This window comes from Opisthocomus hoazin, chromosome 3 (assembly GCF_030867145.1).
Source record: "Opisthocomus hoazin isolate bOpiHoa1 chromosome 3, bOpiHoa1.hap1, whole genome shotgun sequence".
In the NCBI taxonomy this organism is placed as follows: domain Eukaryota; kingdom Metazoa; phylum Chordata; class Aves; order Opisthocomiformes; family Opisthocomidae; genus Opisthocomus; species Opisthocomus hoazin.
In genome coordinates, this window is record NC_134416.1 from 28,652,779 (window position 1) to 28,680,525 (window position 27,747).

Sequence of the window (27,747 nt, forward strand, 5' to 3'; positions counted from 1 at the left end):
TCACCTCTTCGTTGCAGGAACTGAAGCAAAGCGTATTCCAGTATGTTTAAGCTGTGTGGACTTCAATTTCTGCTAGTCATTCACTCGGTGAGTTACAGCTTTTCCCTTGTTTATCTGGGAGCAAACAGCAAAGGTTGTCTGCGAGCCTCTGAGCTCTAACCCGCGGGGCATCCCAGTCTGAGGGTCCGTCTGGCAGTGTGTGCCTGCAGAGCTCTGGGTGTGGGAGTGCGGCCTCGACATGTGTGACTCCATGGCCAACAGTTAAGATGACGTGCCAATCATTAGGAAAAATACCTTAAAAAAACCCTAGAAGAAACCAGTTCACCTATTTTGCCTCTTGTAGCTCCTCCTCAGATAATACTTTTTTCCGGTAAGCAGATTTCATGCTAGGAAAGATTGAAAAGTACTGCAACAAATCTCCAAAGAGTGAAGACATCTGTATCATGTGTTCTGTATTATGATCCATACATGTGCTGACATATTAAATGTATTCTAAGACATATAATGGCACATATTTGATGCTTGGACTTCATGAACTTAGAGGTCTTTTCCAGCCTATGATTCTATGATTCTTTGGTTTAAATTATGCATATTATTTATCCTCATTATTCTATCTCTGTGAATCCCTTTTCAGAGGATTTTCTGGAACTGAAATGTATGAAGTACGCTATTTATAGACCTCATCTATTAAATTCAATAGATTTACTGATATTTGTCAAGGCTACAGTGGAGGCTTCTACTTTACAATTTAAATTAACAGAAAAGATAAAAAACTAGTCAAATTTAAGTGTACAAAAAATAAAAAGCATCAAAATATGGAGAGCCTGAGGGGTGTGTAGTAGTGAGCATCTCCTTTTTACTTCCCGTTTCAAAAGCTGCTGTCCATGGCAGTGCTGACCCCCTTGAAGACACTCCGCAGCCATTACAAAAAAGGAATGCCTTCAAAAGGGATGCCAGCCGGAGACAGGCCAAGGAGAAAACCCTTTTTCTCTTTCAGGCCCCTGAGTAGTGATTCATGCTGTAGACATACGTTTGGAAATATTTATGGTCCACATAAAGCAATTTTAATCAACAGGAAGAGATATCTCTTCCTTGCTTCACAGCCTGCACTTTGAACCCGTTGGGTTTTATAGCATCAGCCTTTGTTCCTCCACAGCGCGGAACATGGCCAAACAAAACCCCTCCATAAAATGGCCCTGGGAGAAACCTCCAGGAGCCAGGCTGTGCCCAACAGTGCGACACGGGAACAGCCATAACAGGTCAGATCCGGGATCCTGCTGTCTCGTCCCTGGCAGAGGCCAGCCATCAGCATTTAGCAAAAATAGCTGTAAAGCACTCTTTCCTGGTATGAGTACCCATTACATGGCTTTTCTTGATATTTTTCTACCGTCACTAGTGCTCACTATCATCCCTCCCTCTCCTTCCCCTGTTTGCCAAAAGAGTCACAAAGAGTCACAAACCCTTGCAGGCAGTAAGGGCAGCATCTCTGGCTATTATTAAGCAGAATCTGGTGTTATTCAAACACCACTTGTGACACACACTCACACAGAGACCAGCGCTTGAGGGTAAATTGTGCGGAACTTGGCTACGCTTTTGTCATAGGCGGAATGAAGTTTTCCCTTGGTAATACGCAGACCGTGCTTTTCTGTGCGAGGCTGAATAGCTGTCTCAGCAGCAACAGGACCAAATCCAGGGGAAAAGGCATGTAGCAGAGAATGTGCACTCCCGGGGCCCGACTCCACGGGGTGATGGACAGGGTGGCAAAGGCACTCCAAATCCGTAAAACAAAATAAAGTCATTTTTACTCTGGAGGAAAGGGAGTTTTACCTGTGCAGCTGAATGATGGAGCCATAATTCTGGCAGGCAGCTCCTCAGCACTGGCAAGACAGAGAGAGAAGAGCAGGCGCTTGAGGGAGTGTGGTCTTGCCTTTGGAGAAACAGGTAGATTATCTGAACCATAGGCTGAATTATCTTGTGTACAAGGACTGATCTGGGAGGATGATTTTTTGCTTTGCTTTTTTTGTTTGAAAGCAAGAACAACCTTGAAACTTTAGGGCAGGAGTGTGTCCAGAGGTCTTTGGGCAATAGGGAGGCGGTGGTTATAACAGCCATATAAAACTTATTAAAAAATTGCCAGAAAAAACACTATGTGAAGGCATTTCCAGCCATTAGGAAGAAAACAGGCCAAGACAGGTTTGCACGGCATTTTTGCCATGAGGTAGAAGCCAAAGATCAGCAGCACATGTTTTGTCTCACTGCAGTTTATGCTCGCATGCAACTGATATGAAGGCACAGGGCTTGAGCGGCTTGCCCAGCTGGCTGCGGCGCTGAGGGTGGTGGGGTAGGGGACCTGGGGAAATCCACCTTTTTCCCTTACAAAAAAGCTTTGGATTTACGGAGGAAATTACAAGGGGTGCAGCCTCAGTTCCTCCCCATTCCCAGATGTAACGTTAGGTCCTCCCAACACGCTTGTGGCCACAGGACTGCACAGCTCCTGGATGGGATGTGGGTGGTCCTGCTGGGGACACAGAGGTGATCCAGAAATGCCTTTATGAATTTCCTCTTGCTCTCAGTCTACGCTCAGCTCTTCAGTGCTTCTGTTTGCTCTTGAAGATAGATCAAATCTCATCTAATTATGCAGAGGTTAGAACAGGGCAGGGCCCAAATGTTTGTTTTCAATTTAATTAATAAATAACGCTGCTTTTAAAATAGATGTGTACTAAAGAACCTGGAGATGTTGCAAACCAGCAAGAGTCTCTTCCATTATACTACAGCAAAATAACTTGCAGGAGGCTCAGTGATGGAGAGCTGCTGTTCGTGCATGGTGACAGCAGACATCCCTCTGCTGCTTTCCTCCATCCCTTTCTCTCTCTCTCACAGGCTATGTGCCAGAATTTGGGGGACCTGCATGTAACTGGGCCTCTGAAGGACATGGATTTCTTTGTTCCAGAAGGAGGGGGGATGCGCGTTATTTACCAGGTAATCAAGTGTGTCTTGGTATCCACTCCGATCAAAAAAACCACGGTTTACACACACTGACCTCACAGGCAGTGTTGTCATCTGTGCTGGTGGGAAGAACAGTCCCCAGAGAGGATCCAGAATTAACTTTGACTTCCTCTATGTGGGAATTCAAGAGTCTACATGCAAAAAGCAGGAGACAGTCCCTTCTCTCAAACACTTTTTAAGCGAATATCCTAAGACAGGGATTAATAAAATCAGCATTCCTAGAGAATGGGTTTCCATGTTAACTTGTGTCATCATTTTCCTTCAGCTCCGAGGCTTTCTTCTCAAAGCCACAACCACAGAAGGACAGATCCAGCTCCCAGGCAAATGGAGGATGTGTGTCATTTTTTTCCATTCCCGTGCTCAGACAAAGCCCTGTCCTAAGCAGAAGTTTGCTTTGGAAAGAAATCGCAATTGGGATTTCCTGCAGCATTCAGGAACTAATGCGAAAACTCTTCTGCTGAGCATCAGAACAGAGCAGATTTGTTTGAGCAGACTCTCAGAGTACCACTTCCCCGGCTAAGCACACTGTTGGCAACAGATTTTAAGACACAAAAGCATGAAATTCTTTTGATCATGGTGAAAATGCTGAAAAAAGGATGATTTTCCCTCTGATTTTTCCCCATTCTAGTTCACATCTGAGCCACCTGCTGTGAGTTTCAGAGTGACTGGTGAAAAAGATGGAATAATTGACATTGTGCCAAGGACAGGCCTCCTGTATCTCAATGGGTCTCTGGACTGGGAAACCAAAGCAGTGCACAAGCTGCAGGTAAAAACTCAATGAAAAATAGAAAGGGAGGGTTATTTATATTCACCCTTTTTTAGTAAACCTGAAATTAATGGAAAACTGTTGAAATTTCAAATTCTTTCTTTTGTCTATGCTTACAGATGGCTTTTCATTTTTAATATTGTTTTGCCAAAAGACGCATGGTTTTATAGTTCTGAAAGTCTCTGCACAGGAAAATGCTCCTTAGTACAGGAATGTTATGTTGAGAAAACAAAAATTACCCTGATATCAACATCTTTAATTCTCCTAATATAAGCAGCACACTTTACTGGAGGTGAAATCTGGCCCCATGAATGAGATTCGCTTGTTATCCCTGAAGACTGATAGGCTGAATTCCATGGCTGGAATGGGAAAATAAATTATTATAAACTTCTTATGAAGATTATAATCTATTTAGTGACAAACAGTGTGAGTAAATGCCATTTAGACACAGAGGCACAGATCTAACCTCTGTTAGATAACGGCAGAAAGCTGATTGGCAGGTGTTGGAGGTTATTAGAGGAAAGAGCTTTGTGTGCTTGTCCTGCTATTATATCCTTTTCATAGGGTTCTCATCACAAACACCGTTGGGAGTGGGACAGCAGATGATAGGTGAGCTTTTGGTCTCAGCATAGCCTTGTGCTCTCACTCTGTGTCAAAAATAGTATTATCTTTTTCTGGGGCACTAGCAACCGAGAAGAAGATGATCATGAAAAGGTCAATATCTGAACAGACAAAGCACATGATGATGCTTTAGCTAGCCTTAGCTACAGTCTAGCACTTCAGATTTAATGGTTTCATGTTATCAGCTCTAAAGCACCCTTGGATTGCTACTACAGAGGACAATTTTCTAGACCCAGAAGTTATTAACCCTAAACATGGGAATCCTTTACAGACAAGAAGAAGTGATGACAGAACCGAAAAAATATACTTGGTTAGGCATGAATAATTATGATTTGATCTATTATGTGCAAACAAAATGAAGTTTGATGGGCATGATATATACTTGGTGCTTTAAAGTTAAAGAAGGCTGAAAAATAAGAAGCTAAATTGTTTGGAACAAAAATGTAATCAGAACTAAATTTAAGTTTTCTTTACAAACTCTTAGATCAGCCTATTTTTCTGGTTGATATTTACAGTAGCACACTTGAGACCGCTATATCATGTGGGGTTTTCTCCTTGTTCTTTAGAAAGTAACCATTTCTATTTAAAGAAAATCATGAGGTCTAAGCTGTGCAAGAACACAAATAGTCTGCTGAGACTGGAAGTGGGAAATTGCCCTCTGAAAAGTGTAATCAGAAGCAGGAGTAGGTTATTTTGTTTTTTTGGCACAATACACTGTGGCGAATTATTGTCAGTGAGCTACCATGGTAAATTCATCCTTGTAGGTGGAGCCACCCAGAGATGGCTCTCACCAGATTTGTTTCACACTAAGAATGACTTGGCATTTGACATCCTGATGTTCATTTGTGTATTTTAATTTATCTATGTGAAAATATTTCTTTGGCGTTCCTTCTTTTTCTAAATCAAGGTGGAAAGTCTGGATGAAAATGGAAACCTAGTGAAAGGTCCATACACTGTTACAATATATGTGGAGGATATCAATGACAACCCACCAGAATTTGACCAGATAAAGTACACTGGAGTAGTGAGGCAGAACTCCCGTCCAGGTAATCGTGATAATAATTAAATATTATAGTTAATTGGAAGCTAGGTAAATTAGTTAAATGGGAAGATAAAGTGGGTTCTATACTCCAACAAGCTGAAAAAAGATCAATTTTCCTTCGCACAGGACTGCACAAAATAAAGACACAAGCATGTACAATATAATGAAAGGGCAAAGAGGTGACCACTATGTGGTGTAAAGGGATGAGTGTAACCAGAAATATTTCATAGTACTTGTTGCTTTGCAAGTATCACTTCACAGGCAAATATTGCTGCCCTCATCATTGCACTGAAAAAACCCCTATGCTAGAAGGAGTTTAAAGTTTAAAGGTTGCCAGAGACTCTGAGGAAAATGAATGCTAAGGATACCTAAGTCTTTGCACATTGGTGAAATAAAATGCCAGTGTAGATATGGGGTATGTGTTTACTGTGGCTGATGCTTCTCAAAATGTGGACTGAATCTTAGTATTTAGGAGTCTTAGATTATGGATTGCAGTCCAGAAATCAGGAAAATGTTGATGAACAGTTCAAGACCCACATCTTGGAAATGAAAGAAAGGAGTCACCCAGCTGTTATCACTGTGACTATGGACTCAAGAAGAAACTTTTGTTAAAGAATAAGCATATAAAACTCCATGGACTCAGAAAACTATTCTGCAATATTTTACTGTGTTCTTCAACTGCATCCAAATCAAAGATTTTGAATGTTGAATTGGTGACCAAAAGGCAAAAAATCACTTATGCTACCATGCGTTTCTGTATTTTTTTCATGGTATGATTGTTCCTTTAATTGTAACTGTGTCACACTGTAGAGCATATTTCTCAAGCTGCTTTGGGTTTAACCGATTTATATAAGGACTGCAAAGTGGCCTTAATAAGAGTATCAGTGAGCTGTATTCCAGGTGCAGGTACTCATGGGTGGTAGATAGCTCTCTGAGTTAGCTCTGTCACCTTCTTCATCAATGAGTCTTCATATCTGTTGTAAGCCTACTAAGCAGGCCTGGTGGAAGGGGGCCCTGTGGTGTGGTACAGAGGCAATGTAACCTCCACCCACAAGCACGGCTTACCAGTAGAGATGCATTATGAAACAATGACACCTCCCCATAAGATGCCTTCCCGGCTAGAGAGCTCTGCTCAAATGGACTATGTACTGAGGTTTCAGTCTCCTCTGACCACTCTTTCTTCTCTAATCTGAACAGGCAAGCCCTTCATGTATGTCCACGCCACTGACCGCGATGATCCTACAACTACCCATGCACAGCTGACATACAGCATTCTCCATCATTTTCCCAACCCTTATGATGAAATGCTTTTCGAGGTCGATAGTGTAACTGGAGCACTCTCACCGAGTAAGATGGGTATGTAAAAGGTTCTTTTTTGTCAAAAAGCAAACATGAATTCTTGGGTGTACCTAGGAACAAAACAACAACACAGCTCTGACGTTAAATTCTGAATAAACATAGTCAGTGGGACATACTCCATTGATTCCCTGGTTTTGGGGAACTTTCTTTGTGTTCCACCAAATTCTAGAGAAGTTAGCAGAAACAGAGATTGGGATCTAAAAGTACATTGAGAAGAGAGGTAGATCCTTTGGCCGTCAGGACTACGCTGAGTCATATCTTGGGATTAATTCCCTTCCTTAAAATCTAGAAAACCAAAAGCTGTAACATGAATAATGTAGGGAAAACTCAGTCGACCACATGATCCCTACTAAACTGCAATTATATAACCCCTCTGTCTTTTCTGCTGGGCTGAACAAGTGCCTGACTGGAGTGAGGGCTGCTCAGTGATGCATCTGCACAACATAAGACCACAGCATAAAGGTTTCGCACGATTACATCCACATGATGCTGTGCTGCATCATTCAGAGAAGGCAGAGGAAACAGCTTGCTGAGATTTGGCACAGAGGCCCCACCTAAGGAGTGAGCCTGGAGCAGATGAAGCAGCACAGTGCATGTAGGAGGCGATGGGCAGATGAACTATCTCCACAGTCTCTGTTTCATTTCACTTGGCTCTTTGCTCTGTCTCTAGGCTCTTATTACTTAGATCCTCAAAAGCAGGACACCTTCACGCTCGTTGTCACCGTGAAGGACATGGCAGGGATGTCAACGAATGCTTTCACCAGCAGCACCGATGTGATCATCACTGTGAAGGAGAGCCTGTGGAAAGCTCCCCCCACCATCCACATCAAAGAAAACTCAACCCACATTCACCCTGTCAACATCAGCCAGGTAGGGCCCTTGGCTGCGCTCCCTGCACCTCTCCTCGCTGCCACAGAGTTATTTTCTCCCAGCTAACTGGGAAGGTGTCCCCACTGCACTCAACACCACGCTCTTCAGAAGGACTTTGGCACCTCTCAGTTATTTTTTGTATGGTATCCTTTGGAAATGATGCTTAGTGCAGGTGTCATTAACTTATTGTTAGTATGAAAGTTAATGGTTTGAAGGTGACTGAGACACAGTCAATAGAAACATTAGAGTGACTGGACTTTGCCCTTCAGTTTGGAAAGGCTGTTAGGATCACCTATGTGTGAGAATATCCCATGGATAGAGGAAACATTTGAACAATTCTGTTACAGTGTAATGACTGGAAGAAAAAGGGTGCTTGACAAGGATATTTGGCACATCATGAAAGTTAAAGCTCTTGAGACACCCCCAGGGAGCTCCCAGACAGACATGTGGCAGTTGGGTGCCTCTGCGGAGGTGCGGCTCTTCTCTCCGGGTGGGTTTCTCTGAGCACTTTCAGCCTCATTCTAACACCACAGGCCATCCAGGCTTTGCGTAAACCAAAAGCTAACCTGTTGACAGTTATTTTGAGGTTAACTGCTTCCATCCACAGAAGAGTGTGGTAGGGGATGAGCTCCACTGCAACCCTGCTGTGGGCAGTGCCCTGCACTAGGGTCATCTGCTAGCACCAGTTTTGTGTGATGCAGCACACCTACTATATCAAAAGTACCTAGGAAGGACTGAAAGGCCCTCCTTCAGTATCCTGGTATATTCACATGGTATTCCTCTTTTCACAGTGCAAATGGAAAATATTTTGCCAATAACTGCAGACTGACAGCAATTTACACATCAGTAAATATTAACTAACAAGCCAGCAGCCTTTCAGAAATGTTTGACTTTTTGAAAAATGCCTTGGCACTGACATCCCCAATGCTGTCATCCCTTGGACATGGCAGGATTCCTCGTACCCTGTTTACAAGAGTAACTGACTTTGTACTGTTCCCACTGGCCTCAGTGACAGCCCGAGGAAGTCCAGAGTGAAAACAGGTGGAAGGAACACTAACACACAACCGTGCGCCCATTCTGGGGTCACTTGTACATAAATTTCACGTGGTAGCCAATGCCATCTTGATTCCACCTAGTGGAAAATGAAATGCGGTTGCCGCTATATATTGTGAAACTGACTCCTTCATTAATTTGGCAGTCTGTTTACTGCATTTCAGTTTAAATCTGAAGCACCCCACTAAAGATCCTTCATCATAGACTTTGATGCATGTAAAGAGCACTTACATACGTGCGGATAGGTACTGGACATATGTTTTGTAGTTCTATATCTCTGGATTAGATAAACCAAAACAACAGGCAGGAATGGACAGTATAAAGAGATGGAATAAATTAGTTTCAAGACATTCAGATACATATAATGTTTTCTTCTCTTGTACCACCGTTTAGCTCCACATCCTAAAACCCTTTCATAAAAAGATAAGTGTCATAGCCCATCTGCACAGCTGGAGAAGATGAGGTGAAATGGCTTCACCCCAACAATTGAGAGAGCAGAGGTGGATTATCAGGCTGGTTTTCTGCAGCTTGTCCCAAGAGCCTGCCAAATTGTTAATTTTCTGGTTTATGAAGCTAACAGGAATGCAATCTTTTCTGTTTGTGGTCCAGAAGTGATTCTGTTAAATCTCAGACTACACTTCTGACTTCCTATCCTGACTTATTTTTGTGGTTTTAGGTGCAGTCAAATGATCCAGATGTGATTTATGCCCTTTTTGAAAAAGAAGAACTTCCCAGACTCCCATTTTCCATTGACCAGAACGGGGTTATTTATGTGACTGAGCCATTGGACAGGGAAGCAAAGGATACCGTAAGTAAACACATAAAACCTCACCAATGGGAGAGACTGTAGCAAGAAGCTGTTTATTGGTGTGGGATTAAGTACGAGAAAACTCACTAGAAATGACAGAGGGGAAAAAAAGAAATAAAAGCTTTATTACTTGTTGTTTCTGTTTGGGAATGACTTGATAGACATGAAAGCACATTCATCTACCATAATGTAAACCACCTTTGGCTTGGTACCCTACAGCACTTCTCCATGGGTCTGGCAGTAGCAATCACTGCCCACAGCATATGTATAACATACAACACGGACCAACCATGGCAGGATTCTAGGTGCATGAGCAAGAGGTAGGCAGTGGCATTTGTGGAGGGCAGGGAATTTGAATGTCTCAGATCTACTCCCAATCCCAAGGGCCTCAAAGATCTCTCCACAGCAGAACCTCTGTCCCCTTTATTTCTTGGAGGAAATTTGGGCACAGAATAGGCCGGGGATCTGATATGCTGGAGAAATCCTATCTCTGTGTGTGACAGATAAATTTGCAACGTGACAAAAATAAGATATTCCTGCTTTTCTTCAATTTTTTGCGAGAGCAAGTTCACAGTGCAGTGAAGTATTCAGGATTTTAAAATTCTTTTGAGAACTCAGACCTCGGACACAAAGCTGTGATCGTAGAATCATAGAATGGTTTGGGTTGGAAGGGACCTTAAAGATCATCTAGATCCAACCCCCTGCCGTGGGCAGGGAAACCTTCCACTAGACCAGGTTGCTCAAAGCCCCATTGAACTTGGCCTTGAATACTTCCAGGGATGGGCCATCCACAGCTTTTATAGAATTATAGATTGAAAAATGGAAGAGTTCTGAATTAAACAGAGTGAAAGCACTGAACAAGCATATGAGACAATATTCCATTTGCATGGAATGCTCCCATAGTTAAACATCTAAATGTAAAGTATTGTCACAGTGGACATTCAACACATCTAATCTCAGTATTCTTATCACAGTATACTTTCTTTGCTGTCACAAAAGATAATGAGGGAGAATTGGTGGACAAGCCTCTGCAAATTCGTGTTATTGTGGAAGACATTAATGACAATCCCCCTGTGTGCCAGCAGGCCCTCACTGTAATTGAAGTTCAAGAAAATGAAGGTGGAGGTAAGAAAGCAGCTTCTACTCATTTATACAGGTTATTCTGGCCCTGTTGTTTCCGGCTGCATGCAAATAAAGCTAGAAATTCTGATCCCAAACTGTAAGATGTAGCTCTCCAAGAGAAACATTTTCCTGTGTAAATAGCTGTTGTTTTCACTTCAACAATTCATGTTGAAAGGATTTCAATAACCTGAGAAGGACAGACCCAAGACCCTACTTCAAAAATGCTGTTCCATTTAAAATGTGAAATTCCATTTTCGCACAACCACAGTTTTGGGCAACTGCTTACAACGTAAAAAGAGCAACACACTTTTTACTACTAATACAAGAAATATTGCTCTAAAAGTCACATGAGCCCATTTTCCCTCATCCAGGTGCTCCTCCAGCATAATGCCTTTGACTTCAACAGACCGTTACCAAAATCTGTCTCTAAGTCTTCACGTCAGTTATTTGGTTTCAAGGGCGAAGTATCTGTTGTTATAGTCACTTCTTCTAATGTAAACACACAGCCCAGTACTTTTGGACTGCCCTAAACCCAAAACAGCTTATTGGGATGCTAAAGGAAAAACTCCCAAAAGTCAAATGATTATGTCCATGCAGTGTTTTCCATTCAGCTGTATTTTTATTGCCCCTCTACTCTTTGCATTGGTATCCCTGTTGTCAGTGTGTACCTCTGTGGAGGAACAGGACCACTGCATTATCTGACCAACTCTAGTCTCTCCTCTGCCACAGGAAGTAATATTGGCACCGTGTTTGCTACGGACATGGATGAGAAAGACACCCTTAACTCACGTCTGCAGTTCAAAATTGAAAGTCAGGTTCCTGCTGTTCCTGCAAGTAGTCTGTTCTATATTCAGCAAGACACTGGGATTTTGCAGTTAACTAGCCGTTCGCTAAACAAGCGCATTGCATCCAACTATTCCTTGAAGGTGCTGGTGACAGATGCAGGTATGTAATGCCTGCTGTTATACATAGGCATAATTTTGTTCATACTGGTGTCCCCAGTGCTTGGCATCCAAGGGGAAAGAGAAGACCTCGAGGAGGCACTGGAAACAGCAGCAGCACTGGGAGCTGGCTTGCTCTGGCATTCTTCTGCCTTGTTCTCAAGACGCGGAGAGGTTAATCATGATTCATAACGCACATATGGAAGGAAACTAGCTCTAGGGCTGAGCATGGATAAACCGGGAAGCTTGTTAACAATTACTCAAGTAAGAGATTTCCTTCCACAGAGGAAAAAAAATTTAAGAGATCATGATTGTGGTTTCCCCGCAAAATCTTTCAAAGGGACTTACTGAAAATAATCAAGACATTAAACACTGCTGCTCAGATAGTTCAGATAATGTATTTTAAAAGACTAAGAGCTGAAATTAATCTTCAAAAATAATCTTGTCCATTATATAAGCTCCCAGGAGCCACTGGTGGTTCACTGAATGGAAAGGAAATCAAACTTCATACTAAAGCTTAAAAGCTTTGTGCTTAAGTCCTTATAGTCAGGCAAAACTTGTGGATGGATGAACTGTCATGTAAACAAAGCAGTGTGACATGTCTGTAAATGAAATAGCAACACTTAGGTGGATGATACAAAAATCTTGCAGGGGGAGAAGCTGGTGATCCATTGTGGATACTTATTTGAATTCCACCCGAACAGTTTTGCTTAGAATATTCCTTAAATTTCGTCTCACAAAGCATGTCTGTAAAACACTAAAATCCAACTAAACACGAATAACACACAACCAGACAGAATATACTTCTTGAATCACAAACCCCCATTGCTGTGGGTGCACCTGCTCGAGTAGCACTTAGGTCTACATAAATCAGAAGTTTAAGTCTGACTGTAAGGAAAATGAGGGTGCTGCCTGATGGCCTACCAAGAGGACAAGGTAGCATAACAACCTGGAGCTTCCTTTTTGGCATGCAAAAGTGATATTGAGAAAGCTAACACAATTCATAGCTATCATCATCCTGGTAAGGTGATACAGTTAAAAAAATGAGGGAAATTAAATGAAACAGGCTGAAGAAATTGGGAAGATGGATAGTAAGATAGAGAGTGAGGTTCTCATTGACTACCAGATATTGGAGATCAAGTGCTTCCTACAGCAGTAGGACTTTGCTTGTATCGGGCAATTTGGCAGCGCTCACTTTCGTTCACAATGAACACTTTTGGAGAAAAGTTATTTTCAGCAGAAGGGTTGCCATGATGTTGTTTGTTCTCTTTCCATGCAGTATTCCAAACAATCTGTGACGTGCAAATACAGGTCATCGACATCAATGATCAGATACCCATCTTTGAAAAATCAGATGTGAGTACTTTTAACACCATTTTTGATGTCCCAGTAACTTTTGACAAATGTTTGAGCATGCATTCAATGTCTGTAGAATGTCAATGGGAAAACAACCATTCATATAACAAGCAACAGAACAATCCGCTAGTGAAAATAAAGGCAAGGTATTTCTGCAAAGCCTGCATAGAAGGTCTACCTAGACAGTAGACAGTGGGACTGACTCATAGTTAATTCTGAAATGTAAGGTAAATTGCTCAGTGGAAAACTATGTGTACAGAAAGAAATTATTCTACTAGAGCAGTTTATTCCAGAAACGTAAGTTCTGGAGGGAAGGGAGGAAGAAAAGGCTTTAAAGTTAATTAAAATAGCTAAATGGAAGAAAAGCTAACATCTCCCAACTTCCCTTCCAAGCACAGTATTAATGTACCCAGAAAAGCCAGAGGGTGAATGGGAGTCAAAGGCTGTATTTTCTTTAACCAGAAACAGTGGCCCAGTAATCCATGCCCAAAAGCACATCTGCTGGCCCTTCATTCAGGAACCGGTGTCAAGCTGTTGCCTCTTCCTCTGGTGAAGGTGCTGGCATCTGGCAGAGGCACCTTCCATGACTTCTGCAGACACTGCAGTGGCTGGAGTGTCTACATTTAGGTTTCCAAGCTTCCACTATACTTGTAGGCAATGCAGGTGGTGGGCTCAGGAGAGCTGTCTAGCTCATCAGGTGTAGATGTCCTCCTGGGGAAGCTGTGCTGGTTTTTGGGCTTTGCGGACTGCATTGTCCAGCTGTCTGTTGATAATAATGGGAGCTTACACACATGAGGACTGTGTGCCTACACAGCAGGCTGTTGACGTTCTTACCTCAAGGTCTCAGTCCAGAACCTGGTCTCAAGATGAGACTGCTGGGTCAGGGCACTCATCAAACATAGTAAATGGAGCTGGGCTACTAATGTGGCAGCGGCCTATGGTGCATGGAGCAATTAAACATTTAACAGTCAGTGTTTAGGATGCTCACTGGGTACAGAGGAGACCTCTGTGCTATCCCTACTGCTGTGAGCATTGCATCTACGTGGACTAGTTTTGACAGAGGAGGTCAAGGCTCCTCCAGAGTGTGTGGGACTGCTGCTGTACTAGTAGCTCATCCACTAACATAGATCCCATCACCTTTGATAAATGTGTGGCTATAAAGGGGGATATAACAATTTTGCAGAGGGTCTAGTGCCCATCTTGCACCTCTGGGTTTCCATGGGCAGTGAGGTAGCTGACCTCTACTGCTGCAAGGCACTTCACTAATGCTCTTGTACATCTTTCTAACCTGGTTACATCTCTGCTGTGAAATGCACCCACTGCTTCTTCCCCTCACATGGCTGCTGTGGATTGAAATACATCCATGCTTGTGGGTTGCGAGCTTGTTGTGGCGGTCAACTTTTTATCTGCAGAAGGTGCTTATTGTGTCATGTTTCAACAATCTCTCTCTCCTCAGTATCACAACATGACTGTTGCAGAAAGTCTCCCAGTAGGAACAGTGATATTAGAAATTCAAGCTACTGATGGAGATGAGCCTGACACAGGAAGCTCCTACATCATTTACCAAGTGAAGGAAGGGGATCCAAACAACGTGTTCATCATAGAGACAGATCCTGAAACAAACCGAGGGTTCATCAAGATTAACAAGGTGAACAGATGGGTTTGTTCTTCTCCTTTATATATTTATGTTTCTATGTTTGCCATAAAGAGTAATTGCTCTGGTGATGATTTGCAGGAGAGGCTGGCTGGTGGTGGAGTGAGGACACCCTAAGCATGGTGCAGACTGCAGGAGACCCCAGCCTTGGGCTCAGGCACTGTGCCTGTGCAGGGCTCAGGCACACCTATCCTCCTGCCCTTGCGGTTCCCTACCCACCCACTGCCACCAGCAACTCCCTCTGCTAGCTCTGCTGCTGGCCCCTTCTCCACCAGAGCAGGCTCTGGCTAGTGAAGTAGGTCTTTATGCACCATAAAGAAAAAAAATGGCATTTCAGTGATTTTGCTGGAGCATTTCTGGAAAAGAAAAAGGCAGCTAAATGCTTCCATGGGCTGTGGTCATGGTGGTGGGCTGTCACGGGGCACATCCTCCTCCCTGCTGGTGCTCTGGGCTGTTGGAGGCTTTTGCAATGGGAGGTGCAAGTGAGACCAGCATGTCTCAATGTCAGGATGAAAAGGCAGTTTGTTCCTGCTGAGGCAAAGATTTATTATAATAAAGCCAAGGTCAATCTGTGTTGTAGTGGGTGATATATCCCATATGTTGCATGCTGGAGACAGGGATATAAGGAACACTTTCTGCTGTATCCATGAATTTGAACAGCAAAAGTGCTCTCTTGTTGAAACTGGCCTTCTCAAAGGCACTTAAACTACAGTTCCAGAAAACCTATCACTCATTTTCCAAGGGGTGATGTGTTGCTTGCATCTAGTTCACGTGCCACCAGCCGGGCAACAGGCAGGCAGACACAGCATTTGGTGGACCACCCTCAGCCTCAATCTCAGCGTCATTTTTTCCAAAGGAGGAAACTGTGAGAAACTCCACAGCGTAACAACTCTTGCATGACTTTTGTCACTCAGAGGTCACCCAAGGCCTTCTTGTACAGAGCTATAAATACTATTGCTGTAAACAGGACATAGTTATTAAATGTAGTCAGGCAGGTGGCAACATCATTAGGAAATTCAGTTGCTGAGGAGGCCTACAAATGGGCCTATGATTTCATTTATATTGGTTGTTCCTAGTGTCATTTTGGTCCTAACAGCTCTCCTTTATTTCATCTGTATCTGGGATCCAGTCTCCCCTTGAGAAGAGGGGAACTTCATGGTTGCACGTGGGACCTTCCCCTGGCAGAGGTATCATTGTTGAAAGAACATTTTTTTTCTCATTTATCCAGGCTCTTGATTTTGAGGCAGCTCCAGTCTACAACCTGGTGATCAATGCCACAAACCCTGAACCGTTGGTGTCAAGCGTGCAGTACAACTCAAGCTCCCTTACCTTATTTAAAGTTTTTGTAACAAATGTGGATGAGCCACCTGTTTTCCACACAACAATTTACAAAGGAGAAGTGTCTGAAGACATCCCTGTCAATACCCTGGTCATGACGGTGGAAGCCTATGATCCTGAGGGGGATACTGTACGGTAAAAAAGAGTGACCATGATTTATTTATTGAATTTAGGGTTTAGAAAATTGTTCTAAGAGGTGAAAGGAAAATATGTCCAGTATTTGGCACACAGGGAAAGACTTTTTTACAAAAGCCTCATCTCATAGTAGAAAGTGGAGGTGTGGAGGGGTGGCGGCCAGTGACACACCTGCAGCAGACTGCTGGGCAGTGCTTTTCTAACCAGCTTTCTCTCTGTGCTGTGACAAGCAGCAGCCAGTGGGGCCCTTGAACCAGGAAACTAAAAGGGAAGAAGGCCAACATATATCTCCAGGAAAAAGGTGGATCTTGTCTGAGAAGAACAGATTATATCCATAATGCCTTTAATGAACAAAGCATATAATGCATACCCCTAGGAACCAGTAGGACAGCAGCTGCTTTTCGTGTCACACAGGAAAATGCACAGGGCTTTTTCTCCACCAAAACACATAACCTGTAGTGAAGCTCAAGTCTATAATTGACAATGAACTCATTTTATTTTCCAGCTGCCAAAGACTACATGCCTGCTTGCACTGAGGGTGCAAAGCTCTGTGCAAGACAACTCACATGCTTGTGACTGGGATGCAGAACCTCAAACTGGCTCATTTGGTGGCCCAATACCATCTTTTATGCTCAAGTCACCTTGAGACTCTGCCAGCTCACGGATCTATGCACACTGCTGTGTCACATGGTGTACATCTACCTTACACAGTAGAGTCAGATGGAAGAATTATTTGTGGTTTTTGCTGCATGATTCCCAGCTGGGATGCTGAACAGATCAACTGAAAACAAATAATCCTTGAAATTTAACTAAAATTCAGCAAAGCATCAAGTAGTTAATGGAGTTGTAGAATATGACTGTGGATTTTTATTCCCAGAGGTTTCTCATCTGGCTTTCTACTTTCCCCTAACTTTTGGGAACTTAGCATGTTTGGCCTTCTGTCAAACTGGGTTGAAAGTCAGCCACATAGTCCAGAAGCTCTGGGGGATGATGACAGAGACAGATGACAGGAATTCATATTTATATAAACCACATTTCTGCTAAAAAATAGGTTAAAGGACATAAAATAAAAAGTATAAAAAGTAAAAGATGTACAAGCATGTCAGCATGCTGTTTTTAACGCAAGGGGTACTGAAAGAACAAAAATGTTGAATGAGAAGGTCAGGTCACATCTACTCAAGCAAATGCCTGTACTTTAACTGGGTCATATGTTCATGGTTAAATTTGTATAAGCAAATACCCAGAGACTTTGGGTTTTTCTTAAACAATAATATAAAGGCAATTACGTGATGATGTTTAAAGCACTCTCTGTTTCAAGGCTGCCCCGATGGCAATTACAGGCTGCTCCAGACTGGCAGCAGATGACCACTGTACTCAACCTTGGGGTCCTGCCCCCTGGCTGATCTAAGAAAGGGTGTCTGGCTGCACTGCTCCCTCTGCCCCCCAGCCTTTGGCTTGTGCCCCCAACAAAACCAAGGCGTGGGAGATGTGATGGGGAGGGAGGGACATGGGGCTGGGTCAGAGCGCACTGCTGGACCAAAGCTCAGGAACACCCCAGGTTTGTCTGTCTCTCCTGGTTGCCTGTAGTATTGGGACTCTTCCAAGAGCCCTCTCTTCCAGTACAATCAAGCTGCTTACCTAAAGTCAATAAAGAAGTATTTGATTTGTCAGCAATTTTTCCTGATTTGGAATAGTGTATGTGACTTTTTTGTATTTCTTTCCAAAGATACTCCTTAGAAGGTGATACGAGGAAATGGCTGAGGATTGATTCAACCACTGGGCAGATACACACTGCTTCCACTTTGGATCGAGAACAGCAGGAAATGTACACAGTTGATGTTGTTGCATCAGAGCTAAGTAAGCTCTTATAGAGGAAGCCCCTGCCCTTTCTGCTTTATGAGGAACTATCATACTTCCCATGACTAAACCCGTGAAACATACAGGAAAATGTGATGTATCCTTACAATTATATATTTCTTAAGAAATTAACTTTCTTAAAAGAAGTTTCGATGTTGTAGATAATGAGGATTAAAATAGTTTTCATGAAGTTAGCTATCATATGCCATTATATTTTCTTGAGCCACATGGCATATAGAGAAGGTTAGAATTTCTTCAGTGTTTTCAGCATCGATATTTTCTGCCACTTTTTTCCTCTATAGCTATAAAGATTTTAGTCTTTCTTACAGGTATGTTTAGGCTTCCTGAAAACATTTCTGGAGAGTAACTTGCAACCTTGTACAGAATTTTATTGTATTATGAATAAAACTAATACACTTGTTAGTCTGAAATATATTAGTGCTCCTAGTTCATCTGAAATATATTAGGGCTCCTAGTTCCAGCCATTAGAATCTTTCAGATAGTTCACCTGGTGAGATTTAACTATGTGATTTACATTGCAAAGGGGTTGAAAATGCTGAACTGTGTCTGGTTGAATGAGGTATAAATCTGGTTTTTCCTTATTAAATGCAGATAAACTACAATGCTGGCCACTGTTTTGGGAGATATGGGTTCCTCCAAAAAGATGGAGTTCCTGTATGTCAGGAAAAATGAGTGCTTCCTTGAGCACTGAGATGGAGTGAGGCTGTTCCTGCAGGAACAGGCTGGAGAAACAGGGCTCTGGCAGTTCTTCCTGGGCCCTTTGTCTTGGCCGCAAGGCAAAATACTGACTTGCATTTTCCTGCATGTATAGAACAGAGATGGGAAACTTAAGGACTTCCATGCTTAAAAAAGTGCTCCAAAGAGCACTGGCCACCTTGAATGTGATCGCTTACCAGCTAGGACAGATGTGACTGCTTACTAGATACGATGGTCTATCGCCCTCTTACTTGCTGGTGTTCTGTAGTTAGCAAGAGCTGGGGGCAAATAATCCATGCTTTTTAAAAAGTGGTGACAGCTACCACAAGTCCCTCAGGACCTCCTGAGACCTTGCCTCTGCAAGCTGCAGACAGAAGACAACCTCCTACTGCCTGCCTGATGCCTTACCTATATAATAGCTGCAAATGCAACAACCCAGCGCGTAAGTCCCAGATGTGTGTGTAACTTTGCATTCTGTTAAATTCCACAGATAATGCAGCTCAGAAATCCAAAACATCCTTGATACTACATTTGCTTGATGTGAATGACAACCCTCCACAGTTAGCTATGGATTATCCTCCGTTCTTCTGCCATCCGCTCAGTGCAGGAGAGAGAGCTTTAATTCAAGCTACTGATGCTGATAGACAGTCGTATTATTCATCATTTACTTTTTCTCTCGTGGATGATGTGAATACAAAAAATAGTTGGGAAATCTCAAAAGTCAATGGTAAGTTAATAAAGCTATTCTTATAATCATATGAGGCTAAGTACGCTGGGAAATATAAAGAAATATTCATTTTCATTCCTACTATTGCATATCCAGTATTCTGTGCAGAAACAATTAGCTTGTTGAGAAATTACATGCATTTTGACATGTATGTATATGAACACCTAAGTCATTGATAATTTTTTTCAAGAGATTACATCTAGTATGTTGCAAAGCAAAATTTCGCTAATACGAAAAGAAGAAACATGTAAGGATAAAATGTACTGTGTGCTTAAATTAATACGAATCACTTCTGGTAAAGAAAGAGAGCAGTTTGCAAACTGTTTGTTTCTGACATTTCATGTGCAAAGGGAAGTCATGCCTCACAAACCAACTGGAGTTCTTTGAAAGGGATCAGTAAGCACATGGATAAGCGCTTAGGCAATAGAGCCTGTCTGAATTCCTAAAAGACGTCTGATGAAATGTCCTGCCAGAGAAAGTTGGGTTCCCACAAAATGAAAGGGACAGGTTTTGAAAGGACAAGTAATAATTTAAAATTCAGGAGTTTGAGTAAATGGTCAGCTGTTGCACTGAAAGGACTTCATGTGTGATTTTCCAAAAGGGTTTTTGCTGGGATGGACACGTGTAAGTCAATAAATATGGGTATGCAATGGGGAAGCAAGGTTTGCTTATTATACAAAGTTATTTGAGTAGCAACCAAGTGTAAAGAATTACAGAACATCCTTGTACAACTGAATTGGTTGAACAATAAAATGGCAGATTCAAATGAACCTTGGACTCCCAAACTCACATTTGAAATCACGGGTGTGGAGGTGGCCATTACGAGTCGGGAGTGAGACCTGTAAGCACTTCCATGAAAACGTGAGATCAAATTATCAACACTGTTCAGAAAAGCAGATCAAATATTGGGAATTACTAGGAAAGCCCCAGAGAAGAAATGAGTGAACATCATTATGCCCCTGTATAAATCCATGATTTGTACAAATCTTGAACTCTGGTCTCTCCATCTCCAAAAAGATGCAGTAGAATTGGAAACAGGTTCAGATAGGGCAACAAGGGTAATCAGAGTTACGAAGTAGCCTGATATAAGGAAGTGTATGGAAGCAGCAAAGTGAGCTACTACTTTTTAGCTTGGAAGAGAGTAGGGAAAAACACATAGAGGTTTACAAAATCATGAATGCTATAGTCGGGACAGCCAGAGGTTCTTGTTTGCCCTTGCTTCCAGTACACAAACCTGGGAGCCTCAAATGAAGCTTATGGGAGTTATTTGCAGTACAAATAGAAGGAGGAGGTAGATGACTGTGGAACTTGTTGCCACAGGGTGTTGTGTATGTAGAAATCTTCTACAAGTTCAAAGCAAGAAATTACGTCTTGCTCAAGAAGTCCCTGAGCTGAAAATGGTTGAGGGTTGGAAGAACATTAGGAGAAAACAAAATATATGCTTGCTTTTTTACTGTAATCTCCCCTTATTCTAGAGACAAGATACTTATATCGATAGACCTTTGGTCTGATCCCAAGAACTGTTATAGTCTTACTTTTCCAAGTTTTAAAGCGTCTTAGATGTGACAGTGTAAGTGCGCTAGAAGGATGGTCTGTCCTACTAAGTTATCTTGGGAACAATTTGAGTTGGTTATGGCTTCTATGAGTATGTGGGGATATTCTTTGTTTAGATGTGATGCTATCTGTGTAAAACTACCCAAGATCACATTGGGCCTGCTGTTGAAATTAGGAAGGAAATTCTCTGACCATATTATGCTGAAAGCCAGACTAGGCATTCAGACAGTCCCTTCTGAATTAATGTCAGCAAACCATTGAGACCCGGAAAGACATGGGGGAAAACAGGAACTACTATCACGTGCAAAGCAGCCTTGGAAAAGAGCATTTGCAGCTGATATGAATGTTGAGCTAAATTGCTTTCTTGTGCTGACATGAATGTCCCATTTCCTACTTACAGCTACTCATGCTTACCTCTCTCCGAAACATGCGAACTTTGAACAGAAGGTGTATATTGTTCCAGTAGTAATTGGTGACAATGGAAAACCACCTTTGGAAAGACAAGTGGATCTCGAAGGTACACTATGCACAGAACTATGCATTTCAAGACAACAGTTACATATATCAGAATGAAACTGGACTACTAAACTTCTCATTAACCTCATGGCATTTCTTTTTGCAGTAAACGTGTGCAGGTGTTCAAGTGAAAACTCGTGTTTTATCGCAGTAGAGCGTGAACACTCCTGGCCAAGCCCTGGCCAGGCAATTGGGATTCTTGTTGGGGTCCTGCTCATCATTGGTAGGTCACTTTTTCTTGATTGATATGAAGCCGGTCTGTGAGATATGATGGTGCTGCTGCATTTCTGACACTGATTCACTGGTCGAGTGTACACGTCATGAATGTTGCAGAATGAGCAAAAGAGGGAAGATGTCAGGACTGTGTACCGCGACTGCTGCAAACTTGTAAGTTTTTGGTCATATGAATAGCGTTCTTTGGCCTGTGATTCTGCATGCACATACCATGGCACAGCAAGAAGCTATGACAAAAGAAAATGCTGCACTTCTAGCATATTGTCACTTCATTGCTACCTACTGCCTTTTGCCTGTCAGGGAAGGGGCTGGCTTCCAGATTACAGTGAAAATAATGAAATATCCAGGATGTCATGCTTACGATGTCTCTACCTGTAGCTTACGATTTTATTCACCTATTTCATCTTTGTAAGTTTCAATTTTTCGTACAGAAATTGCTTTGAGCTTTGGGAAACTAGCATTTACATGAAGTACAGTTACATTGTTAAGCGACAGTGAACGGTATTATGTTCTTATAGGCATGAGCTGATGCAACTTCAATAAGTAGCTTAAAAATTTTTCCAAAACAAGACAAAATCTCTTTTTGTGTATTAGAGTAGAATAGAATAGGATAGGATAGGATAGAATAGAACAGAATAGAATAGAATAGAATAGAATAGAATAGAATAGAACAGAATAATTTTAGTTGGAAGGGATCTGCAACGATTATCTAGTCCAATTGCCTGACCATTTCAGGGCTGACCAAAAGTTAAAGCAAGTTGTTAAGGGCATTGTATGAATGCCTCTTCAACACTGACAGGCTTGGGACTTCGAGAACCTCTCTAGGAAGCCTGTTCCAGTGTTTGACCATCCTCTTGGTACAGAAATGCTTTTTAATGTCCAGTCTAAACCTCTCCTGGCACAGCTTTGAGCCATTCCCATGCATCCTATCCCTGGATAGTCAAGAGAAGAGATTTGCACCTCCCTCTCCACATCTCCTCCTCAGGAAGCTGTAGAGAGCAATGACGTCTCCCCTCAGCCTCCTTTTCTCCAAATTAGACAAGCCCAAAGTCCTTAGCCGCTCTTCATAGGACATTCTTTCCAGCCCTGTCACCAGCTTTGCTGTCCTCCTCTGGATGCGTTCAAGGACCTTCACGTCCTTCTTAAATTGTGAAGCCCAGAACTGCACACAGTGGTCAAGGGGAGGCCTCACCAATGCTGAATACAGCGGGATAGTCATCTGTTTTGACCGCCTGGTTACACTGTGTTTGATGAAGCCCAGGATGCAGTTTGCCTTCTTGGCTGCCAGGGCACGCTGCTGACTTGTACTGGGGCTGCTGGTGACCAGCACCCTCAGATTTCTTTCTGCAGGGCTGCTCTCCGGCCACTCCTCTCCCAATTTACACTTGTGCCTGGTGTTAATCTATCCCAGATGCAGAATCCGGCATTTGGATTTGTTGATTTTCATCCCATTAATCATTGCCCAATGCTCCAATCTATCTAGGTCCCTCTGCAAGGCCTCTTGACCCTCAGGAGAGTCAACAGCACCTCCCAGTTTGGTACCATCAGCAAACTTGCTAATGGTGCCTTCAACTCCTGCATCCAGATCATTGATAACCCTGTTGAACAGAACTGGCCCTAGAATTGAACCCTGAGGAACACAGCTGGTGGCTGATCTCCAGCCAGATGTAGCCCCATTCACTACAACACTTTGAGATCTGCCCTTCAGCTGGTTCTTCACCCAACTCACTGTGAACCCACACATCCCACAGTGGACAACTTGTCCAGAAGGATGTTGTGAAGGACAGTATCAAAAGCCTTACTGAAATCCAGAAAGACTACATTCACCACCTTCCTCTCATCCACTAGGCTGTATCATTGAAGGATATCCAATTACCTGAATAGGATTTTTCCCTTTATAAACCCATGTCGGCAGTGCCTGATGGTTGCATTGTTCTTTAAATGCCTTTCAATAGTACCTAGTATGATCTTCTCCATAATTTTTCCAGGAACTGAGTTTACACTAACAGGTCTGTAGTTTCCTGGGTCTTCCCTCGCACCCTTTTTGTAGATTGGAGTAACATTGGCTAGCTTACAGTCAGTGGGGACCTCCCCAGACTTCCAAGACCTTTGGTAGATGATTGAGATGCCATAACATCCTCTAGCTCCCTCAGTATTCTCTTTATTGATGTAAGTGTGAAAGTAGTGAGGATGACTGTTGATGGGATCCAGTCCCCCAGGAAGTGAAGAGCAAAAATTGAGTGCTCAGTCCTGTGTGATTTTTGATTGCGATAGTTACAAGAACCAGACTGGGATAGTGGGACTTGGCTGTAGAGAGGGGACGGAGCATGAAAGACCCATGGAGAAGATCAAAGCAAAGGAATTAAATACGTTACACACCTCATATTCAAAAGAGTCAGATAAAATTACAGGATAAAAGGGAAAAAACCCAAGAACTTCTGTAAACTACCATTACTTCAATTCTAAAAGAAAAGAGAACATGCCCCCAGGAACAAGTTCAGTACCTAAAAAGACAAAACCAAAGCTTTGTGCTGATTTTCCTTCATAATACACAAACCCCAAAAGCAAGAGAAAATGCTGATGTATATGATGCAACTTGCTTGTCTTTTGAAGATAAAAAAAATAAAAAAAGATCAAAGAACTGAAAATAGAAGAAACCATACTCAGACCATGCAATTGATGGAGAAACACATTGAACTGCATCTTCATAATCTCTCTTCAAGATTCTCACATCACTTATTTCTGCACAATGCCTTAGTCTGATCCCTCACTAGCATAGTGCCACATTTAAGTGAACATTATGTTGTATAACTGACTAAAGATGTTTTCATTACAAGACAGCTGGTCAGCTTCAGAGAGCACAATAAAAGTTGCTACTGCTTTATGACTTTTAAAAAACACGGTGTATGTGACTTATAAAGGATTTTTAAAAGAATTCCTGAAATTTTTATGTTTTTTTTCTCAATAGCAATTTTTGTTTATTGTAAAGGTAGAATCAGGTGACAGCCTCTCAGGCAAATTTAACAGGAATCAGAGATGGACAAGGAAAAAACAATGAGAAGTATCTAAAGATTTTATGAAACTTGGGGAGATTATGAATGTTGAGTTTGGCCTTAAAGCCCAGAAGACATGATCATAAAAACAGCCTTCTCTTGGGGGCCTGACTGACACCAGAATGAATTCCTGCATGAGCTAGGGACTCTCTCAGACCTCAGCACCGTTCATTCCAAGGGCAGAAGTAGTTTTACTGTAGTCTTAATTTCTTTAAAAGAAACGCAGAGCACAGACGCTGGAAAAGAAACACAACAAACCAAAAAATACACCCCAACCCTTAGCCAATCCATTCTGATGGGACAAACTCATGAAGATTAACTGTCTCTCTCCAGGAAGGTGTTTCTCCCATTTAGCAGGGGGTAGGAGAATAAATATCATGTGTTAGATACTAGGCATGTTCCTGGATTAACTACTCAGATACCACAAATATGAACAGAAGATAAGAACAACTACAGAACAGATATTCAGAGCAATCAGTGGGACAAGGGGGGTAGCTGAGCACTCCTACATGCTTTAGTAAAGAACAAAGAAGTGTTGAAAATTATAGATAATCTAACACTGATAAATATATATGTGTATATATTAAGACATTTAGACACCCTAGATTGGATGTGACAAATGATGATAAAGGTTGTAAGCACTTCTAATTCAGCCCAGAAGAAAATCTCAGTCATTCTCAGCCATGAGTGCACAGAGCTCTGGGGTCCATCAGCTATTCCTAATGGATGCCAAGGAGTTCCCAAAGAACAATTTTGCTGTCAGTAGTCTCAGCTTTGCTGTGACAGAACGGCCACTCCATTGGGATAAACCCCAGGGACTACAATTCAAGGCAAACATGACAAATCACTGCTCAAAGGGAGGGAGGCTAACAAAGACACCTAGCCATCTGGTCAGATCCCAGAGGAGAAGCTCTCCTTTGGGGGAAGTCCCCTGAGCCCTGAGGCATCTGATCCTGCCCGCCAGTGCCTTGGGTCCCTGAACATGCTGTTGGTCCAGCGCTGCATGGTCATTCCCCAAAGCCGTTTGCCCCTGTTCAAGAAGTAAAGCAGTATGGATATGATAGTGAGGGTGTCAGATCCTTTGCCGAAATACCTTTTCAGAAAGTTTTCCCTTCCCTTTACTGATGAGCACTCTCTGTTTTTCAGGTTGCATTTTAGGGGGTGTGTTTTTTCACATGAAAAACAAACAGAAAAATGAAAAGAAGAGCCATGAGAAAGATGTAAAGGACAAGTCTGAACTCAACAGACTGGCTTAATGACTGTTCCATCAAGAGACAAAAATGCCCTCTGGGTTGGGAAGGAGTGAGCTTTGTAGCTCCCAAAGCCCAAAAGTGTACTGTCACAAACTGAGGACGCGCACATGCAAAAGCATGCTCCCAAGGTTTTGTCCCCACTGTTGTAAGTAATACTGTTCAATCATGAAGCAAAAAACATATGTATACTTCAGCAGAAACCATTAATAAGAATATCAGCTTTGACTGAAGTGTTAACTCATGACAACACCAAATGCTGAGATCCTGCAAGGATCAATACATCGGACCAGCCTTCTTTGTTCAGCAGCTGAAGTAAACATGGACTTTCCAGAGGACTGCATTTTATCTAACTGCACATTTTTGGCTCTTTCTGTCTCAGTAAGTTACTGAATAGCAGAACGGGGAATAAAATCCTGTGCTACATTTGAAGATGTCCCGTGAAGTTGCAGGAATCTCTCTGACTCTCAGCAAAGGAGGTCCCAAAGTTATTGCACTCTGTAATCTGCCCTGCGTCATGCCTGCTTACAATATGCTGACGAATTTGTGCTAGCAATATATATGTGACATCTCAGTTTTTCATGTTTGATATCCACAGAGTATAACAAGTTTGTGAAGCATGATGGCTTTTCTTCACAGTTTCTAAGTTAAAAAATACATGCGGAGTCATGTGGAATTGGGTAATGTGCTATTTTATCATACTGCTGGAAATACTGTTCTTGCCCCCTACACATTAGATAAGGATAAGAATAAAAATGTTCTTTAAAGGTTTCAGTGTCTGCTTATTTTATCTAAAAGAAAAGAGTGAGAGTGCATGAAAGTAAACCATTGCTGCTTGGTTATTGTATTTAACCCTCACTTTCACACAACACAGATTAAAAAAGGCTCTCAGGCCAGAGTGATACGTGTCTGGCTGATTCAAGATGCAGTGATTGCTGGAGGCATTTGTATCTTGGTTTCAGTAAAATGTATTTGAGCCCAGGATGACACTCAGAGAAGGAAAGCCTTTCTCCTGACAGCATGCCTATAGAAGGGCATTTTTGGTGACAGTTTGAGGGAGGCCTTTCTTTTAAGCTATAAATAAAAGCTGAAAAACATTGTGTTAAGCTGAAGAGACAATATACTTTTGAAAACACTGAAGAAAATGTCATATGGAAAAGAGTATGTTTGTTTACGCACGATTTTTTAATAGCTTTTGCATGCAGCACGGAACTAGAAAGAAAAGAGCACTTTTTTGGTAGCACTGCATTATAATAGGTTTTCCTAGAATGCTGCCAGCAAAAAGTTTGCTTTTGGGCTTCAGTACCACAACCCAATTGTTGTACTTCTTACCCCAGCTTCCCCAGCTGTTGGAGCTCTGTTATTTGCTGTGGGGCTCATTGCTGGAAGGTATTTATTTTATGATGGGAATGCAATCCATTATGTTTGGAAAGTATGACATTCAGCTACGTCAGTGTATCCAGGGATTGAGATTAGTATATTTTTTTGTAAATAAATGAGCCAAAGTTCAGGAGCTGTTGTACTTGTGTATACCAACACAGCTTTATCTGAAGATGGGGAGAATGTGCAGAGGTTCCACTTTGCTTTATCTCCCCGACCTGTCTTTCTGTTTGCTGATTTTACCCAAAAGCATCTCCTACTTCCAACAATTTCTTTTCTGGAGAAGGGTCAAAAAATTCTTATTTACGTACACTCATGGCTGGTTTGATAGCAAGACCTTATCCCTTTCCTCAGCCTACATGGGCACTGACGCAATTTCTTGTGTCTC

The 27,747-nt window shown here is 42.2% G+C and overlaps 1 protein-coding gene across 1 annotated transcript; it reads left to right on the forward strand.

Annotated features, from left to right (window-relative positions):
• Window positions 1–26,697, forward strand: CDH17 (cadherin 17). The gene is made up of 17 exons (XM_009943544.2): window positions 1–87; window positions 2,881–2,979; window positions 3,635–3,772; window positions 5,301–5,439; window positions 6,633–6,791; window positions 7,465–7,664; window positions 9,394–9,525; window positions 10,500–10,650; window positions 11,377–11,592; window positions 12,868–12,944; window positions 14,401–14,592; window positions 15,827–16,071; window positions 17,798–17,928; window positions 19,136–19,372; window positions 21,327–21,443; window positions 21,549–21,665; window positions 25,876–26,697. The coding sequence occupies exons 1-17, from the start codon at window positions 43–45 to the stop codon at window positions 25,983–25,985; spliced, it is 2,505 nt and encodes an 834-aa protein (XP_009941846.1). The 5' UTR covers window positions 1–42; the 3' UTR covers window positions 25,986–26,697.
• Window positions 26,698–27,747: the final 1,050 nt, after the last annotated feature.